The sequence below is a fragment of the Pteronotus mesoamericanus genome, unplaced genomic scaffold, assembly GCF_021234165.1.
Source record: "Pteronotus mesoamericanus isolate MK-2021 breed Mesoamerican mustached bat unplaced genomic scaffold, CSHL_Meso_final scaffold_651, whole genome shotgun sequence".
Classification (NCBI taxonomy): domain Eukaryota; kingdom Metazoa; phylum Chordata; class Mammalia; order Chiroptera; family Mormoopidae; genus Pteronotus; species Pteronotus mesoamericanus.
The window spans coordinates 26,906,963-26,925,685 of record NW_026555325.1 but is presented as its reverse complement, the minus strand read 5'-3'; the positions used below and the strand labels follow the sequence as shown (position 1 = coordinate 26,925,685).

At 35.2% G+C, this 18,723-nt stretch overlaps 1 protein-coding gene across 1 annotated transcript in view; it reads left to right on the top strand.

The window, feature by feature from the left end:
• The window catches only part of SLC38A11 (solute carrier family 38 member 11), a 47,987-nt gene extending 32,285 nt beyond the window's left edge, over nt 1–15,702 (top strand). Inside the window, exons 8-12 of the mRNA XM_054562335.1 lie at nt 807–877; nt 1,587–1,748; nt 4,965–5,077; nt 8,282–8,413; nt 15,412–15,702. Coding sequence (XP_054418310.1) covers nt 807–877; nt 1,587–1,748; nt 4,965–5,077; nt 8,282–8,413; nt 15,412–15,702 — 769 coding nt within the window. The remainder of the gene's footprint in view (nt 1–806; nt 878–1,586; nt 1,749–4,964; nt 5,078–8,281; nt 8,414–15,411) is intronic.
• Nucleotides 15,703–18,723: the final 3,021 nt, after the last annotated feature.

The following is an 18,723-nucleotide window of genomic DNA, read 5'->3' as shown; positions in this document are numbered from 1 at the left end:
AGTCTCAACTTCTTCACTTACTATGTGTGGAAGCTTGACAAGTTATGTGACCACCCAGAGCTTAACTTTCCTAATATATTAAATAGTAATAGTAATACTTAAGTTACTGAGAAGATTGAGATAACATAGGATAGTTTCCGGAACATAGCTAAGGACACCATTGATTAATATTAGTTCACCTGGTCAGGGCACATACTAAAGAATCAACCAACGAATGCACAAATAAGTGGAACAATAAATCAATGTTTCTGTTGCTCTCTTTCTCTCTCACTCACTCTCCCCCACTTCCTTCCTTTCTCTCTAAAAAAATAAAAAATCAATAAAAAATACAGGTCTTTTTCAAATATATTAGTTCATGTCCACCTTCCTCAATATAGTAGTGCCAACTAAGACTTTCCTTTGGGTAGGATGAATTTGGAAGAATTAGGAGGGGGGAGTAAAAAAGAGTATTGATTAATTGAGGAAGAACACTGCATTATTAATTTTTGTATCTTTCTCAATGAGTATCTCAAATGATAACAAATGTTTGTTGTTAAATTGATGAGTAAAGTCACAAAATTAAGTAGTCAGTGAATATTTTAAATATATAAAAATAAAGTCTTTCCAAGTATTTGACGTTCATTTTTAGAGGACTGGGCTTAACAGATTACATTGATATTTCTGGGAAATTTTTTTATAATTAAACAAGATTAATGGGGGCCCCTTATTATGATTTAAAGATACTCAGTTTATATTGTGACAGCATTCATTGTTCTCAGATATGCTTATGCTTATATTTGTTTAATCATTCATTAACTCTCTTTTAGACCAAAATCAGAAGATGCCTGGGTATTTGCAAAACCCAATGCCATTCAGGCCGTTGGTGTCATGTCCTTCGGTGAGTATATGGTTTCAAAGGCCCTTCCTCAATATGGAGTCTTCTGTACAGTGAAAAAGTGTTATGTTTCATATTTATGTCTGAAGAGCGGGTGTCCTACGTTTTAGACATCATATTAGCAGCATATGACCTAGTTTGAGCCACCATAAAATCGGGCTCAAACTTTCTTCACTCATCAGTAAAATTTGCTTCCATTTGGACAAGTCTCTTTCTCATGCAGAATACTCATTAAAGTCATCTTATTTCTTAACTTGAAAATCTAGCAAACGTTATAGACTTCTTGGAAACCTTGCACACAAATTATTAAGAATTGGACAGTTGTCTAAAGCTGCTCTGTTACATCCCAGATTGGAAAAGAAATTGTGAGCTGAAAATGTAGCGTTGTATATATTCCCCTTAATATTGGAAAGGCCACTGGGAAATGGAAAATGAATAGAAAATTGAATAGTCCTGGCTTATATCAAGAGTGACATAAAGAGACTATGCAAACCTAATGTGAATGAAATTTCTCATTCCCAAAGCTGTTAGAAAGATTATTTTTGACATATCTCAAAAATTGGTATATTTGAAGTTCAGTTCATTAGCATTCCAAAATAGCAGACATCTCTGAATTTTTCAGAAGTAAAAAAAGAACATTGGTGCTTGCTTCAATAATGCTTTGTATGTATGTATGTATGTATTTATGTATTTATTTATTTATTTTTTGCAGCATTTATTTGCCACCATAACTGCTTCTTAGTTTACAGTTCTTTGGAAGAACCCACAGTGGCTAAGTGGTCCCGCATCATCCATTTGTCCACCTTGGTTTCTGTATTTATATGTATTCTCTTTGCTACATGTGGATACTTGACATTTACTGGCTTCACCCAAGGTAAAATGAGAGGTGCAGTGCTACTGCAATTTGCTATTCGCATGGAGTGGTGTTATCCCTTCTCATTTTGGGTACAATTATAACCAACATTCTACTTCAAACTATCACACCTCTTCTATCCATTTTCTCCTCTACCTTCTTGCCTCTCTGCTGTTTCTGCTTCCTTATTTTCTCCTTTTTAAACTGCTAAACTTCAACCCTGATTGGAGTGGCTCAGTGGGTTGGGCATTGCCCCACAAATATAAAAGTTGCAGGTTTGACCACCATCGGGGCACATGCCTGGGTTGTAGGCCAGGTCTTGGGTTGGGGGCATGCAAGTCGTTTCTCTTACACATGGATGTTTCCCTCTCTTTCTCCTTCCCTTTCCCTCTCCCTGAAAAATAAATAAATAAAAATCTTTAAACTGCTAAACTTCTGTAGCCCAATTCTCTCTCCTTCCATTCTTTCCCTTCAGAACACATGAATTTTGGCTTCCTTCTCTACTACTCCATTGCAACTTTATTTTCAAAAATGGCAGTATCCTCCCAATCTTCAAAGCTAATAATCTTCTTGGTTCTGCTTCTCACAGACCTATTTTGATCACTTAACAGTCCTGAACGTGCTTGCTTCCTTCCTGTGGAGAAAAGAGCAGTACCATGCCATCATTCACTCTGTTAATACATTTATTTCTCTCTGAGTAATTCACCCTTGTTCTCTCCTACCTCCCTTCTCCCCCATACTGCCCACCCTCATTAACTGGCTCAGCAAGTTCCCCCCCTTAACAAATTTCTCTGGAGATTTTTATTATTTTAACTAGTCCAAACTTTTTATTTTTCCCTCTCCAGCCTCTTGCTTACATTTCTACTTAGTTGTCCCATTCTTGCCTTAAACACAAAACATTATTATTCCCACAAAACTAGCCCCTTCCCTCTCCAAAATCTCACTCCACTGCCCCCATACCAGACTTCCTTCCATTTTCTTCTATTCACCCAAGCCCAACAACTGAGTGGTCATCTCTTCCCTTCCTTTGACCCTCACATTATCCTCATCTATGTAGTATAATATTTAGCATATTCTGACAGCCTGCTAACTGCTACGATTCATGCCTCTCAACAGCTTTTGCAGATCTATTATCTTATTTGACCTTTAAACAGCCCTGGGAGGATAAGTGGAATAACTAGCTTTACCCCCTGCTTAAAACACAGAGAAAAGTAACTTGCCCAAACTGGCTGGGGATAGTGTAGAAAACAAGCCTCCTGACTGCGAGTCTAATTTTATTTTTATTTTTTCTTGTTGCTGACCCCATTTTGGTTAAGTATGACCCATTAAAAACTGTCTCTTAGACTCCCGCTCCCCTTAGTTTAGTTTTCTGATGATGCTGAAGACTGGGTGGATGGTGCATTGTCTCAAATAGAGGTTAGAGGTGTCTATGATTATAGGCAGATATTTCTCAAATGAAGATGGCTTCAAAACAGTGATTAACATAATTTCAATGCAGTAAAAATATAATACAATACATGTGTGCGGTAGACAACCATTAGAGTGCAGTAATGAAGTACCTTGAAGGCCCTGATAAGAATTGTGTTTCAAAATATTGCCACATATCACTATTTTTGCCAAGATAAATGGCCTGTAGGCTCTAGTCTGTACAAAACCGTGGCTTGTAAATGCCTTCTCTGTAAAGCATAAACCCTTTTTTCAGTCACACCTTCCTGGTGGTTTTATCAGTGGTAATTGCTCAGATATAATTAAATCTTTATATAACAAAGCTGGCAGGTTGTCTGGGTTTGGGTGTCCCCCCCGCCCCGCCCCCCACAGCTATAATTCCCTAAAATACACTTAGACTCAAGCTAGAATAAGCTGACATTGTTTCTTCAGGCCATTTCACCTTAGGCAAATCTGGTCTTGTTTGTGCAAGCTGTGTGCTCCTTTTCTTTTCCTTTCAGTAGATTAATTTCAGTTTGTGAAGAGGCAGTAAGAATTCTAGATTGTTCTTGACATTCCCAGTGACTTTTGAATAGGTGTCAGGCTCACTTTTTAGTGAAGGTTAGTGAAGGGGAGCTTCTGTCCTTTTTTCTTAGAGTGCCGGAACCTTTTCAATCAATCTTGAAACAAGTTTCTGCCACTACTGCTTTGTGGTTTAATCCCCTGCTGCCCCAAAGGGACACAGAAAGGAATATACATTTGTCCTAGTTGATGGTAGGAGAGAAGAGTCTCTTAAGTCTTAGGAAGAGGCAGATCTTTTAGCTTTTTAATGAATGAAAGTACAAAAGGATCCTTTCTTGTTAAACAATGTAGTAGTGTGTGACTTTGATCTAATTTTCTATTCAGTCTAATGAAAACTGTGACCAAAATTTTAAAGTGTACACATTTTACATTTAGGAAATAAACAGACTTAACTATTTTTTGTTTCAGCATTTGGAAACTTTTTTTGCTGACATGCCTTCTGTGGCCTAATTAGACCCTGTATTTCTTCATAGGTATCTGAGAAAATACAGGCTCTAAATAGCCTGTATTTAGAACTGGTTCAAGGTATATATGTTCCATCATTTAGTTTGGAACTAATGAAATATAATGCTCTTCCATATTTTCACAGTTTTGAATCAGTGCATTTACACTTGGGTTCATGGGATACCATGAAAGACAATGTAAGTTTGTAATTCTTTGCTGTGGCCCTGAATTTGTGATTAAGCCCTGTAGAGTGATACACAGGAAATTCAGCTCCCCAGATGCAATGGCCCATTCTTCCTTTCAAGATTGTCCTTGATCTATGAATAGTGTTTCAAAAGGAAATTTGTTTATTTTAACAGACCCTTGTTTAAAAAAAAATAATGAAGTCATTTACTTCCCAGAAACAAAGACCAGAAGCAAGTTTATAAAACCAATGCACAAGAATTTAGGGAGTTGATTCTGGTATAAGACGACAATGGATAAAAGTGCTTTTCAGAAGTCGATATAAATTTAAGCAAATCTACCAAAACAAACAGTGAGAATAAGAGAAAAACTATTAGTGATGAATTCATCTTCAAATAGAGCATGTACTAGTTTTAGTATCAGTCAATAATTATATAGTTATTGAATTCAAAAATATATTTAGATTTGGCAATCTATTCTGTTAGTTAAATAAAATGAGGTTTATGTAGCATCATTGGTATAATATTCACTATCTTCTTTATTTGTTTATTTATATCAATATATAGTGTCTGTTAAATAAATCTGTTTTATATCATTCTCTAGGGGACTTATTTGAGAACTATTGCAGAAATGATGACCTGGTAACATTTGGAAGGTTTTGTTATGGAGTCACTGTCATTTTGACATACCCAATTGAATGCTTTGTGACTAGAGAGGTAAGCACAATTCCTTCCCAATACTTTATCTAGGGAGCTCTCTATTACATTTAATTTAAAAAGACTTGAAAATAATTTAAATCTGCAAGTTCTCAAGTGCATGACAAGTAATATAATTTATAAATTTTCTTTTCAACCAGTTTAAAGATAAATTTATGTTCAAAGTATACAAGATATTTTTTCTAAAGTTAAGTTTCTTTTAGTTTATATTAGCATAAGTATAAATATTTATACACTGCATTCCAAAATGAATGCCAGGCTTTAATAGAGTCAAACTAAGGGTTGTTTGTTTTTTTTCAAACATTCTTACAAAGATATTAAGTACTCAGGTTTAAAACATGTTTTACAAAATTATCTTTTTGCTAAGATATTTTATAATACAACATGTATAGTATTAAAGGCACCATAGAAGAGATTCTGATCAGTCTTGTTATGTTTTTAAAACTAAAATATCTTATTTTCCATGGAAAATCAAAATTCCATTTAAACCATTTGTTCTACAGATATATTTCATTTATATGTTCATATAAATGTATTTATTTGTGTATATATACCATATAAAACAATACATATAGATAGTTTTATATTTATATATATTTATTAATTTACTTCACTTTTAAGTCAACTCCAAGTTGTGTTTATTAGTTCATCTATATTTGTGAAGGAAGATTAGGTGAAACAGAACTAATCCTTTTTGTGTAAAATTAGATAACATGGCTTGTCCAGAGTCCCTTATGCAAGGGAGCTAAAAACCCACTGTACCAGTTAGCAAAAAAAATATGATCTTGTTTCACAGTGGTTCTTTCAGGAATCATCCCAAAAAGGGACTATTAGTCTTAGGATCTGCTCCTAGAGCCTGTTTACACAGTGCACCATGTGAATGGCTCTAATGTGTGAAGTGAAATACCTACAGAGCCTTAAATACACTAACTAACTAATGGACAAGCTTTGAAAGGCAGATCAGTGCTTACCTTATGCCAGTTCTGGGGAAAAGGAACTGCACCAGGAAATGGAATAAGGAAATGTTCAGCACTATGTATGTCCTTTACAGTTAGCATTCGTCCTTACTTGCAAATGTATAACTCACTGGTCAGTTCTTCACCTTGAACATAAGGGGACCTGGACTGAACTTCATGTATATTTTTAAAATCTAAAAACCTTTAAAAAATTTTTCTAGCTAATATTGGATGCAGGAAATGGTTTTATGTTAGCTTCCGCCCGGTACTTTAGGTTCAAATCTGATCTGCAGATGAGCAATAACAGATGGCACATTCTCATGGTTTCTGGTGAACTGTTTGTGGACAGTCTGAGTCACTCCACCTGCACGGTTGATGTCTTCAGTACTTGGAACTTGTATTTCCTTTCTAGCTGCCATGACAGGAAGACAGAACTAAATCAAGATCTCTGCCATCATAGCAATTACTAGGCAGAGGAACCTTGTATATACCTAACCCATTCACTTCCTTTCTCTTTTCCTTCTCTCTACACGCACACACTCACACATACAAATATACAGTTGGCATAAACATAATCAAAGCCATTTCTATTTATAGGTAAAATAGCCAGCCATATGCAAGGCTATCTCACTAGCCTGACTCACTACTGATCTTTCACTATTAAAATTCTATCCTAGATGCCTCTAAAAGGATGAATTTTTAAAAAGCTGGTATTTGAAAAGATATTACCAATTGTAAAACCATAAATGAGTAAAAGTTATTAATATCCCCACTAAACTATTAGCAGAGTTACAGTTGCATTCATCTGTGGGGAATGTTACTTATTTAGGATGGTTACTGTCACAGCTTAGAGAGAGAGTTTTGTTAAGGGCCCCCTGCCTCTGGCCCTTTCCTACCATTTCCAACTCTTGCCTCATGATTTTTTCCCATAGCCCTTTGAGACTGTCTCCTCCTTGCCCTTCATAGGTATCAGTCCTGTTCTTACCTCTTTGCTGTTTTTCACACTGTTGCCCCATTTTATAATTCTGCTCTCAATCCTATTCATGTTTCATGCCTCAACTCAAGCCAAGGTGGGACAAGTACACTTCGGGAATGCTGAGAGTCTATTACTTTAAGGGAGGCAGAACTAGATAAATAAAGCTTCTTCTAGTTCTGGATTCTATTTGCTCATTTGTATCCTGTCATAAATTGACTACTATTTGTTTCATTAGATTGGTTGGATCTCTCCGATTAGAATGTTAATTTCTAAGAATAGGAATCATCTAGACATTTTCTCTTTGCCAATCATATCACAGTGTAGGACATATTAAATAGGTAACTGTTGATTGATTTCCTAATCTGTGTATCAGTGAAAAATGGCAGTGAACTTTTCTCCATTTTTGTTTAGGAAAGGTAAGATAAAATAGATTTACCTTGTATCAAATAGGATGTAGATTACATAACACTAATTTCCTGTTAGTAAAGGATATTGCATATCCACTAATACTAAAGAAAATTATGGAAACTCCTTTCTTAAAGGTCATTCAAATAATCTAAATAGCATCTGTGGTTTGTCTTACTGATAAGCTTGTTGGACTCATGGAAGAGGGATGGGCAACTTCCAAATGTCTCTCTTACACTTTAGAAATATAATTCACAATTAATATACTATGTACTGCCTGTCTAATAGTTCAGCAAAGAATACTTGTTATTGATGTGTGTATATCTATGTGTAAGTACTTTGGACAAGGTACAACATTCATATGACTTAAAATTTAATTGGTAGTATTTTATACGGTCGTAAGTGCTGTAATATAAAATACTCTTAATAAATCCTGCACATGCCTGAGAATCCCTTTCTAAATAATCTATTTCTTTACTGTTTTAAGTTGTACTTCCTATAATAGTAATTTTTTCTTTTAAATAATGTACTGTTTATATTTTATAGTTGTCTCAGTTTTGCCCCCCTCAACCCAGCCCACTCCCTACTCCCACAGTCAGTTCCCACTCTGTTGTCCATGTCCGTGGGTCATGCATACATGTTCTTTGACTATTCCCTTCACCTTCTTTCAGCCAGACTCCACCTCCTCCCTCCCCTCTTATAGCTGTCAGTCTGTTCCATGCTGCTACACCTCGGATTCTATTTTGGTCATTTGTTTTGTTGATTATATTTCACTTATAAGAGAGAGCATATGGTATTTGTTTTTCATTGACTGGCTTATTTCACTTAGCATAATAGACTCCATTAAGTAATCTATTTATTTGACAGGTAATTGCCAATGTGTTTTTCGGTGGGACTCTTTCATCAGTTTTCCACATAATCGTAACAGTGGTTATCATCACCACAGCCACGCTCGTGTCATTGCTCATCGATTGCCTTGGAATAGTTTTAGAACTCAGTGTAAGTACATGTGAAGGTTTACTCCTCCCATTCTAAACATCACTTTAAAATGATGTTTGCATTTAACATAAGATGTTTTTCTTTCAAAAGGTGTCACTTTCTGAAGTGGATTTAAAATATGTTTGTTACGTTATAGTAACTATAATGATGATATTATGCACTTTATGGGACTATATATTTTTAGAGCAGTGGTTCTCCAGTAGGGGAACTTTTTTTCCTCCTTTTCCATGGGATACTTAGCACTGTCTAGAGATATGATTGTCACAGCCGGGTAGGCAGTTGCTACTGGCATCTAGTGGGTAGAGGCAAGGGATACTGCTAAACATCCCGCAATGCACAAGGCAGCCCCCGCAACAAAGAATTATCCAATTCAAAAGGTCAAAAGTGCTGAGGTCGAAACACCCTAATTTAGAGCACTTTTTCATTTTTATTTTCTATAATACATAGATATTACTAAAAGTAACAATAGATTAAAGCATCTGTAATTTCCTTGCCAAGTAAAAAATACCATATTTTGCCATGTATAATGTGCACATTTTTGCCCAAATTGTTCAGGGTAAGTATGGATGCACATTATACATGAGCGGTACTAATTCCATATCTATATAAATGTGTTTAATTTTTTAATTTATGCTTATGCATTAAAAGTGTAACTCTAGAAAGCAATAACTGTATCATATGCAAAATAATACCCTGGAATATGATCATCGGTTTTGTTTCTAAATGTAAATTTAAAAAATTGAATTAAAGAGTTAAAATGAAAATTTTTTTTTTCCTGAGTGGGCTAAAAACGTCAGTGCACATTATACACAGGAGTGCAGTATACGTGGAAAAATACGCAAGTCCAAAGAGGTTCATTAAAATATGTGAACGAAGAGAGTGATATCCATAGCCCCCATTCACTTACAATGGCCCATGTTCTTTTTCTTTAAAACATTTTTTTCCTCTCTAGAACTTTCCTTTGTAATCTCTACTGGTACCTTCCAAACTAAGTTCTCCTTATGTCACAGCTGAATTACTACTGGCTTTTTGCTTCCAGTAACACATACTTACGTTTTCCTTTCAGTTTATTACCATCCTGCTTAAAAACTTCCACTTTCCCACCAGAGCAAGCGTAACTTCTGTTACCGCTACAGTCTGACCCCATGCCATCTATAATAAGTTATTTACCCTTTACTCAAAATTTACCTTCATTTCTAGTCAATCTTATTTTTGGCCTATGAGTAAATCATATTAGTTATTGTATTCTTTGGCTTATGTTTATTCTTTCCTATAATTATTATTTTCTTTTCATTTCTGTCCAAATATTACAAAGATTTAAGGTCCAGTGCAACTTCTAACTCATTTATTCATTGAACGGATATATGCTGAATTATCACTATATGCCACACAATAGAGATACAATAACAGGAGGAAATCAAAAAGGATTCATGCTTTCATGAAGCACACAGTCTCACAAAAAGGCATGAAAGTTCAGCTGCTGTATTGGCAATAAAGAAGACAGAGGGATGTAGATGAACTCCCAAAAGACATGTTGGAAAAGATTGACAGGATTTCATGACAGATTCACAAAATCTCCTTGGTTCTACTTTGTATAACTAGGATAATGATGCCATTTGGTTAGGCATGAATGAGGCATGAATAATGTCTCAGAGTCTCAGCCCTTTGCATTTATTAGTCATGAACCACAGAGAGCTGGCTTTTACAGGTGAAATCCCAAGTCATTATTTACTCCATTGAGAGCTGAGGGATAGGTGAAAGTATTGTCAGGTGAAAGACACTTTCAGATGTCATTTGGATTTGACTTTACAGACAAAAGCAATAGAAGATTCAGTCGGGAACACGCTATTAGGGATTTTCTTGCAGCAGAGAAAGTAGGGAGTAGACATCTTCCCAAACCACGTAGGGCCGGGGAACTATCTTTTCCACCAGCAATGGACAGTAAGCTCACAGGAGTTGGACAAAATCAAAGGTAACTTGTACCTACTTCCCAATTTTGCACAGGCCAAAGCTTAGTAGCTTCACTCAAAGTCATTTCATGTTCCAACCTTAATCTATGTAAATGGATGACGGCTCCCTTAACGCACTAACTTGATCTATGTATTGTCTTGTATCATGTACTGGTTAGACTGTCCATAAGCTTTTCTTCCCTTCCACATTATAAGCTGTTTGAATACAAGAATGAATTTAGCTGCCATCTCCATCCTCCATGGTACCTGCAGTGTTGAGAACACAGTGCTCAAATTACTGCATGGGTGATTGCCCCTTGGGACTATGTTCAGGAAGTATTTCTACAAATGCTCCTGGACGTAAGATATGTCCTATAGTGTGGCGCCAGGATAGGGTGTTACAAAAAATTGTTGGTGTTGACAGTAATAGTAATCCTTGAAGTTTGCTGAGAAGATGATCAACATAATAATTGACAGCTCTGTTATTTCTTATTTAGTGAAATGTCTCACTTGAGTTCACAGTTTTTTAACATTGTAGGAATTTGGTACAAAAGAAAATATGTTTATCAATGGCCTGACCACTCACCTAACAATTTTTGATAACCTAACAATTTTTTATGCCCTTTAAATTCACCAAGCCATACACATATTGTTTATTCTTCAGGAATGCTTTATTTTTGTAAATTTGATGATTACTTTCTGTTAATTGCTAACCTCCCTGACACCTGGACAAGAAAATTGTAAGCATATAATCTATTAAATATTCTCTATTGCACTTATGTTCACTTTTACAAGTAAAATCCCAAGTCATTATTTACTTCATTAAGAGTTGAAAATTTTTTGTGGTTAAGACAGAGTTCTGGTATTGTAATCAGAGGATAATATCTGATCTGAGCTGACTATCAAGGACTATTTTTAAAAATTTAAAATGACTATAGCTCCTTATATTTTATAAAACTTGCATATATAGACATTCATGAAAAAACAATTAAATTAAAAAAGAGTGTTACATTGTCTGTTATGATCTAATAACCCAAGATGATTACACTAGTTTTAAAGTACTTTATAGGTTAATAAAATTTAGGATCTTCTTTCTCTTTCAGACCACCTGAGCACATGTTCTCCCAATCAAATTCTTTTGGTATGCACAATAATATATTCAGGCCTTTATTCAACTCCCTTTTGTGTGGGCATTTCTCATGTCTCATGGAGCCACATGAAGTATTATTTGCCAGTAACTAATGCAGGCTGGATCATGCAACACTTTTAAACTAAAGCATGCTGGGTTCCAGTTCAGGACAACAATGTGAGCTAACATGTATTGAGTATTTATTCTGTGCTAAGTGTTTCATATGCATTATCTCCCTTAATCTGCATTAATTTTTCAGATGAAGAAACTGAGGCACAAAGTGGTTAAATAGGGTCACACTAGTTGTAGGTGGCAGAATCAAGATTTGACCACCGGCTTTCAAACCCTATAGCCCACACTTTTAATCATTATGCTAGCCTAAGTTTTCCTAACTATAGGCTTTATATTATGTAAGATAAGTATGTTCATTTCTCTATTCATTTTTAAGTTAAAAATCATGCATTGTGCTTACCTGTCAAAGTAATCTGTAATATATATGGATAGAATTTAATAATAGGTTAAAATAAATACTGTGAGATGAAATAAAATGAAGCTAAAAGTTTTTTATCTAAACAAATAATTTTTAACTAACAGTTTTTATCTTAGTTAATAATTGTAGCACTTTAGAAATTCTTTTCTGTTGTGGCTCCTGAATCTTCACTAAGTAGAATAATGATCTTCACAGAGGATATGTATAATAGAATCAGACCTTTAGTTTGCAAAGTTAGGGAAATGCTGTTACTTAGTGTAATAAAAAATGTAGGGTAAATTACTCAGGGTTATGTTAGTTATATAATAAAAAGCAAAACCCCATTTAGAACTTAGCTTCTCTTTTATTTCATTGTTTTCATGGCAGTAGACAACAATGGCATAGTTTTCCAAAGCAAATGCCCCCTCGATTTTAAAGGATTCATTTTAGAAACAAATAAAATATGTCCCATTCTTGGTAACATGTCACACTGATGTTGCTATTAGAGAAAAGAGGCATCTGCATTAATTGGGCCCTATGGGTTTTGACTTACAGCAATACAAAGAGAAAAGATGAAGCAGCTGGTGCCTGAGGCGGGATTAACCAGCCCAACAAGCATTGTGTGCAGCTTACAATGGAAGGGAAAAAGCAAGCCTGTTACCTAGTGAAAGCCCAGATAAAGACCTAGAGTCATCAGGCTGAGCAAGCCAGGGTCCAAGCTGCCAAAGCCCTCCCGAGCTTGAGTTTCTTTTTAAGGTACAGGAATAAGGTTTCATGAGTCCACGTTTACTACAAAGTAGAAATTTAAAGGAAATGTAAGCATTCTTTTATTTAGTTTTCAGCATCTTGCATTCTTTGGGAGGCATCTACTCAGATAGGAGAATTCAGATATTTTTCCAATCTGTATTGCCAATAAAAATCTTTAACACTGCCTGCTATTTCCCTGGAAAATGCTCTGGCATCAATATTGTTATCAAAAGAGAGTACTGTCCTGGCTTTATAAATAAGGCAATATTTCATCTGTTTAATAATGGTTATGGTATTTATGTCCCGTCATGCCATTTCAAAAATTATTCCAAGGCCAGGGGTATATTCTCAAGCATGGCTATATTAAATAGATCAAATAGGCTGACTTCTTTATATGAAATACAGCAGATGGAACGGTTTTATCATAATATACTTGATCTTGGGTCTTAACAACAACCGCTAAGAAGACTAAGCTTTCAAATATTAAGAAATAACTGCTATCTAGACAAGATACCCAACTGAACTTCTTTCAATACAAACATCAGCTATATAATTTTCTTACTAACTGCTACTTTCTCAGTTCTTAAGAATTCCCATTGCTTTGCACTGTCCAGCAAGTTAAGTTTGAAACAGTCCCAAAATGCTAACAGATGACAGCTTCCTAGCAGCAGCTGGTGGCAGTTTTCATCCTGAGAGCACTTTTACACTCCATAATTCCAAAAGAATCATAGTGTCTACCTACAAAGAGAAAAGACTTCCTCCATACATACATATTATACATACTCATATATATTTGTATTTTAATTACCTTTTTATTGTTTTCAGAAATTATTTCCAAGACATTAAAGAATAATAATTATTATAAACACTGACTGAGTCATCCAGGATTTCTCATAATTTAAAAAACAATACCAGTTTCAAGTGTCATGATAGAGGTCAAGGAATCCATAATTCATTTAATTCTGGTCATATGAAAACTAACCCTTTATACTTTTGTACCTTTGTAGACATTCATTTGTACTCAGGTGCTATAAATGACAAAATTATATTGTCCGTATATTTTAAATTAGAATACAATTTGGTACCTCTTAGTAGTTTCTCATTCTTATATTTCTGACTGTAGAAATATTTTCCATGAAATGTGGTCAGTCCTATTCTTCCCTGGATTTTTAGACGCTGCCTGGCTAGTCTGATTTTATCACGTGTCTCCCTTAATAACCATTTTCTGTACATTAGCTGTTTCTATCAAAAAATTTTAAAATATATTTTTGGAATCATAGTTGTTGTTCTGGTATGAGGGTGGTATTTATTATAAAAGTCAGTGATGTTAGTAAATGGTGATACTGAGAATATATTTTCTTTAACACTGTTTTTAAGGTATAAAGTGTTCTTTTACATCATTCAACTTTAAAATCAGTTTTCTGTTATTTTACCAATGTACCAAAGTGTGTGAAAAAGCTTTCAAATCTTTTTGAAAAAAAAAAAGAAAAGAGAGGGGGGAGGGGGGGGGGGGGGGGGGGGGGGGGGGGGGGAGGGGGGGGGGGGGTTTTGGGTTACCAAAATAATGTCAAAAGGCTTTCTAACCATAAGTGATTGATTTGTAAGATTTTATTATATTCTTCTTTCTATGGTTCTATATTTCACAAATTTCATAACTTTTCAAATATAACAAAACATATTTTATGGAAAGCTCGCTTTTAATTTTAAACAAATAATACATTTGCTATTAAGTGTGTGTTATTTTTTAAAAAACCTTGTGTTTTATGGCTTAAGAAAATATTGTCATACAATTATATTTCATTAATGTCTGTTATGTTTGTTTAATATAATATATAATTAACATTAATGTAATTAGAAAGGTCTATTACATAAAATATTCTAAACTTTAATATTATTTTGTTTGCAAATATTCTAGTGCAAATTTGGCCTCCTGAGGGATGTTTCTTTTCCTCTGAAGTAAAAAATTCTTGGTATTTTTATAATAGATAAGCCTACTCATAATTTTCAATCTGACATTTCCCCTCAGGTTGGATTTATCCATAAACTACTGTGGGAAAGTGTGAATGAGTCATAGTCATTTAATTCTGCTGTCAATTTTCTAGAATAATTAATGTGTTTAGTTTTATTTGAAAGATGATATAGAAATGTGATTTCATGTTGTGTGCCCTTGGGTGAGAGTTTTCCTGTCTCGTATAGACAGGCACCTACTCTATACACACTCAGGTGAAAATGAAAGACAATATGTCCTGCATACCTCCAAATTGTTCTCTCTGTGCACAGTGACAAATAGACCTCTTAGATTTGAACAGCATAGTAGATAACATGGAAATTTGAGATAAAGACTATAAGGTAATATGATATAACTGAAAATATGGAAAATTTCAAGAGTTTGCCAGAGGTCAGCCTTACCATCTTTTTTATTTTCTATATTGTATTCTGATTATTTTTTTCTAGTCTATTATATTATTTTACTGTATTATATATTTACTCTTATTTCACTCTTCTCATTTGTAAATATGCCATCAGTAAAGAAAAAAACTATTTTTAAGTTTTTCTTAGAAGTTTTTTCTTTCCTTTGTGTTAACCAATCCTATACAATTTTTAATGTGTGCAATGACAAGTACATTTTGTAAATGTTTTTAAAAATTGTCCAAGGAATGTTCCATCCGATAACATTATCTCGTTTCTCCTTTTCAATACGCAGGGTGTGCTCTGTGCAGCTCCCCTAATTTTTATCATTCCATCAGCATGTTATCTGAAACTGTCTGAAGAGCCGAGGATGCACTCCGATAAGATTCTGTCCTGTGTCATGCTTCCCATCGGGGCTGTGGTGATGGTGGTCGGGTTCATCATGGCCGTGACAAATCCTCAAGACTGCACACATGGGCAGGAAATGTTCTACTGCTTTCCTGACAATTTGTCTCTCACAAACATCTCGGTTTCTCATTTTCAACTGACGACTCAGCTTTCTGTTTTAAACATTAGTATCTTTTAATGAGTTGACTGCTTTTAAAAATATGTACATTTTCATAGACTTCTAAACCACATAATAACATTCACACACATGGTTTAGTGTCCATATTATAAAATTATTACTTTGACATTTATTAAGACTTGGCTTTCTTTGGTCTTTAGTTCAATATAAAAAATAAAGAGAAATAGAAAATTGTATTTATTTTATCTTAAGCTGGGACAAAATGAAGATTTCATTTCACTGACTACTGCACAAATCTTAATTGCAGAAAGAAAGTGAAGCCTTGGACATCTGCTCTCATCCTCTCAAAGCATCATTCTTTTGTTTAATATGTGAGCCAACATATTCTGCTTTCAAATAGCAGATGTTTAGGGTTTAGAATTTTGTATATGTGTTCTTTATGAGAAAAAAGAAAAACACAGTGTTTGTCTTTTAAAGTCTATGGAATTGAAGGGAAGGGAAGGGAAACTATTAATGAGTATAAGTATTCTGAAAGCAAACTGAAGCTGTCCATTATAATGTCAGCAGCATCGCTTGTATAGAAGGAAGTGAATCCCTGGAGAAATGAGTCAAGTCTTTGCTATATTAAGAGCATGAATAATAGTCTGGGTTTACAGAGCAAGATATGTGAGGAATCTAAATCACCTCCCAACTTTTGATCCTGTGAGAATATAATGGTAGTACCATTAAAATAATTATGAAACAGGAGGGAAAAAAACTCACAAGTTATTTTGAGGTAGGAGCCCAACAGATCCTTTTCCATCAGTTTTGGACCTATTGAATTAAAATGCTGGCAGCAACATCCAACTGGAAACTGAACTTTCAGATGAGAAGCTTGCAAGAACAATTAGGGTTGCAGAAGAGTCATTCTCACCCTTTCAAGGAGTCCTCAGAGAAATTCATGGGAGCTTTTTTTCACTGGATTCTCCAGAAGCAAACATTAAGATGAGGTGTGGCATGCAAGTATTTACTGGGAATCACAGCTCATAGGAGAGAGGAGGAAAGCAGGATTAGGAAAGCATAGTGGAACTGAAGTACAGGTCAAAAAAGCCTCAGCCTAGTCCACAGGGCATCTGGAGCATACACAGCTCATCAGAATTGTGCCTGTTCAGAAGATACAGTAACATTTTAATATCACTGTGTGCATCAGTCCATGAAGGTGGGCTCCAGTGAAAGGAAGTGCGCTTGGGTTAGGCGGCTCTTTGCAGCTGAGCAAACCATAAAGGAACTGAGAGCTGGAGGTTGGCTGCTGGTCACTGGGGAACCACATGCTTCCTTGTAGGGGACCTGGTAGGCACAGCTGTGCCCACCACAGCTGACCTCAGTTTTTAATTAGGACTTCTTATATGAGGTCTGTCTAGAAAAAATCCAGCCATGGTTCATGTGACATTGATGTAACCTGGCAGCCAAGGAGAATGTACTGGAAGGTACATGCATGAGCAATGATGACTTCATTGTACTAGTCAGTGGTAGCAGTAGATGTCTTTGAGTGAGCATGAGTACTGTGTGGCCATTGCATTCAAAATGATAGAGTGCGTAGAGCAACAAATATGTATCCAATTTTGCGTTAAGCTTCAACATTCCTCCACAAAAACTATTCAGGTGATTCAGAAGGCTGCAGCTATAGGCCACTGGTGATTGGCAGCTTCACCATGACAATGCACTCGTTCATACATCATGTCTCATGCAGTTTTTTGATGAAACATTAAATCACCCAGGTGACTCAGCCGCTCTACAATGCAGATTTGGTGCCCTGTGACTTCTGGCTTATCCCAAAACTAAAATCACCTTAGAAAGGGAAGAGATTTCAGGCCATTGATGAGATTCAGGAAAATAAGATGGGGCAGCTGATGTCGATTGGGAGAACTGTGTGAGGTCCCAAGGTTCCTAGTTTGAAGGGGACTGAGGCATCATTGTCCTTTGTACAATGTTTCTTGTATCTTCTATAAGTGTCTCTATTTTTCATAGTATATGGCTGGTACTTTCTGGACAGATCGCATATCTCTTAATGAGTACTTCATGTCTTCATAGCTATGACAATCTTTTATTTTTTTAATTTGTTTTTAAATTTACTTTTTATCCTCACCTGAGGATATTTTTTCATTGCGGAAAGGAAGAAAGACAGAGAGAGAAACATTGATTAGTTGCTTTCTCATATGTGCTCCAACCGGGATCGAACCTGCAACTTGGATGCGTGCCCTGATGGGGAATCAAACCTGTGATCTTTTGGATTATAGGAACATGCTCCAACCAACTGAGCCACACTGGCCAGAGCTCTTTTGTTTTTTAATATTTTAAATTTTTTCAATTATAATTTACATTTAGTATTATTTTATATTACTTTTCAGGTGCAGAGAATAGTGTTTAGACAATCGTATACTTAACTAAGATCCCTCAATATTTCCAGTACCTATCTGGCACCATTTTATGACAATCTTTTAAAAGTAACAAGAGAATTTGGGACCATCTGGGTAGCTACCTTATATGAATTATTGCCCAAGATTTTATTTCTCACCTTTTCTTTGTATTTCAATCAAGTTGACAATCCACAATATATTAATTATTGCCAAATACTGAGACAGTATCACAAACATAGCTTCTGCACACATGATGTGCTTGTACAAATCACAGGCAAAAAATCCCACAGGAAGTAGATAAATGATAGTTTCACAATAATTTGAATACAGAAGTAGTGAGAGCTGAGTCATCCTGTGTCTCACATAGAAAGAAAGGCCTATTAAAAGCAAAGGAAGCAGCACCTTCGCAGGAAGGATCATGCTCAGGCTTCAGGTGGTGATTTCGTTTTAACAAAACATCACCCTGCCACTAAATTAAGTTCGATTGCTTATGTAGATTTTCTGTATTTAATTTGTAGATTTACTTTTATAGTTGTTCAAGAATCATAAGGTTATGTGATTTGTGGCTATTTTTAAATTGATACACACTTTGGTAAAATAATGATAAAAATTCTTTCATTCCATACTGAGGAAACATAAGAAAATTTTCTCAACCTCCTACTTGTACATTACTTGAGATTGAAAA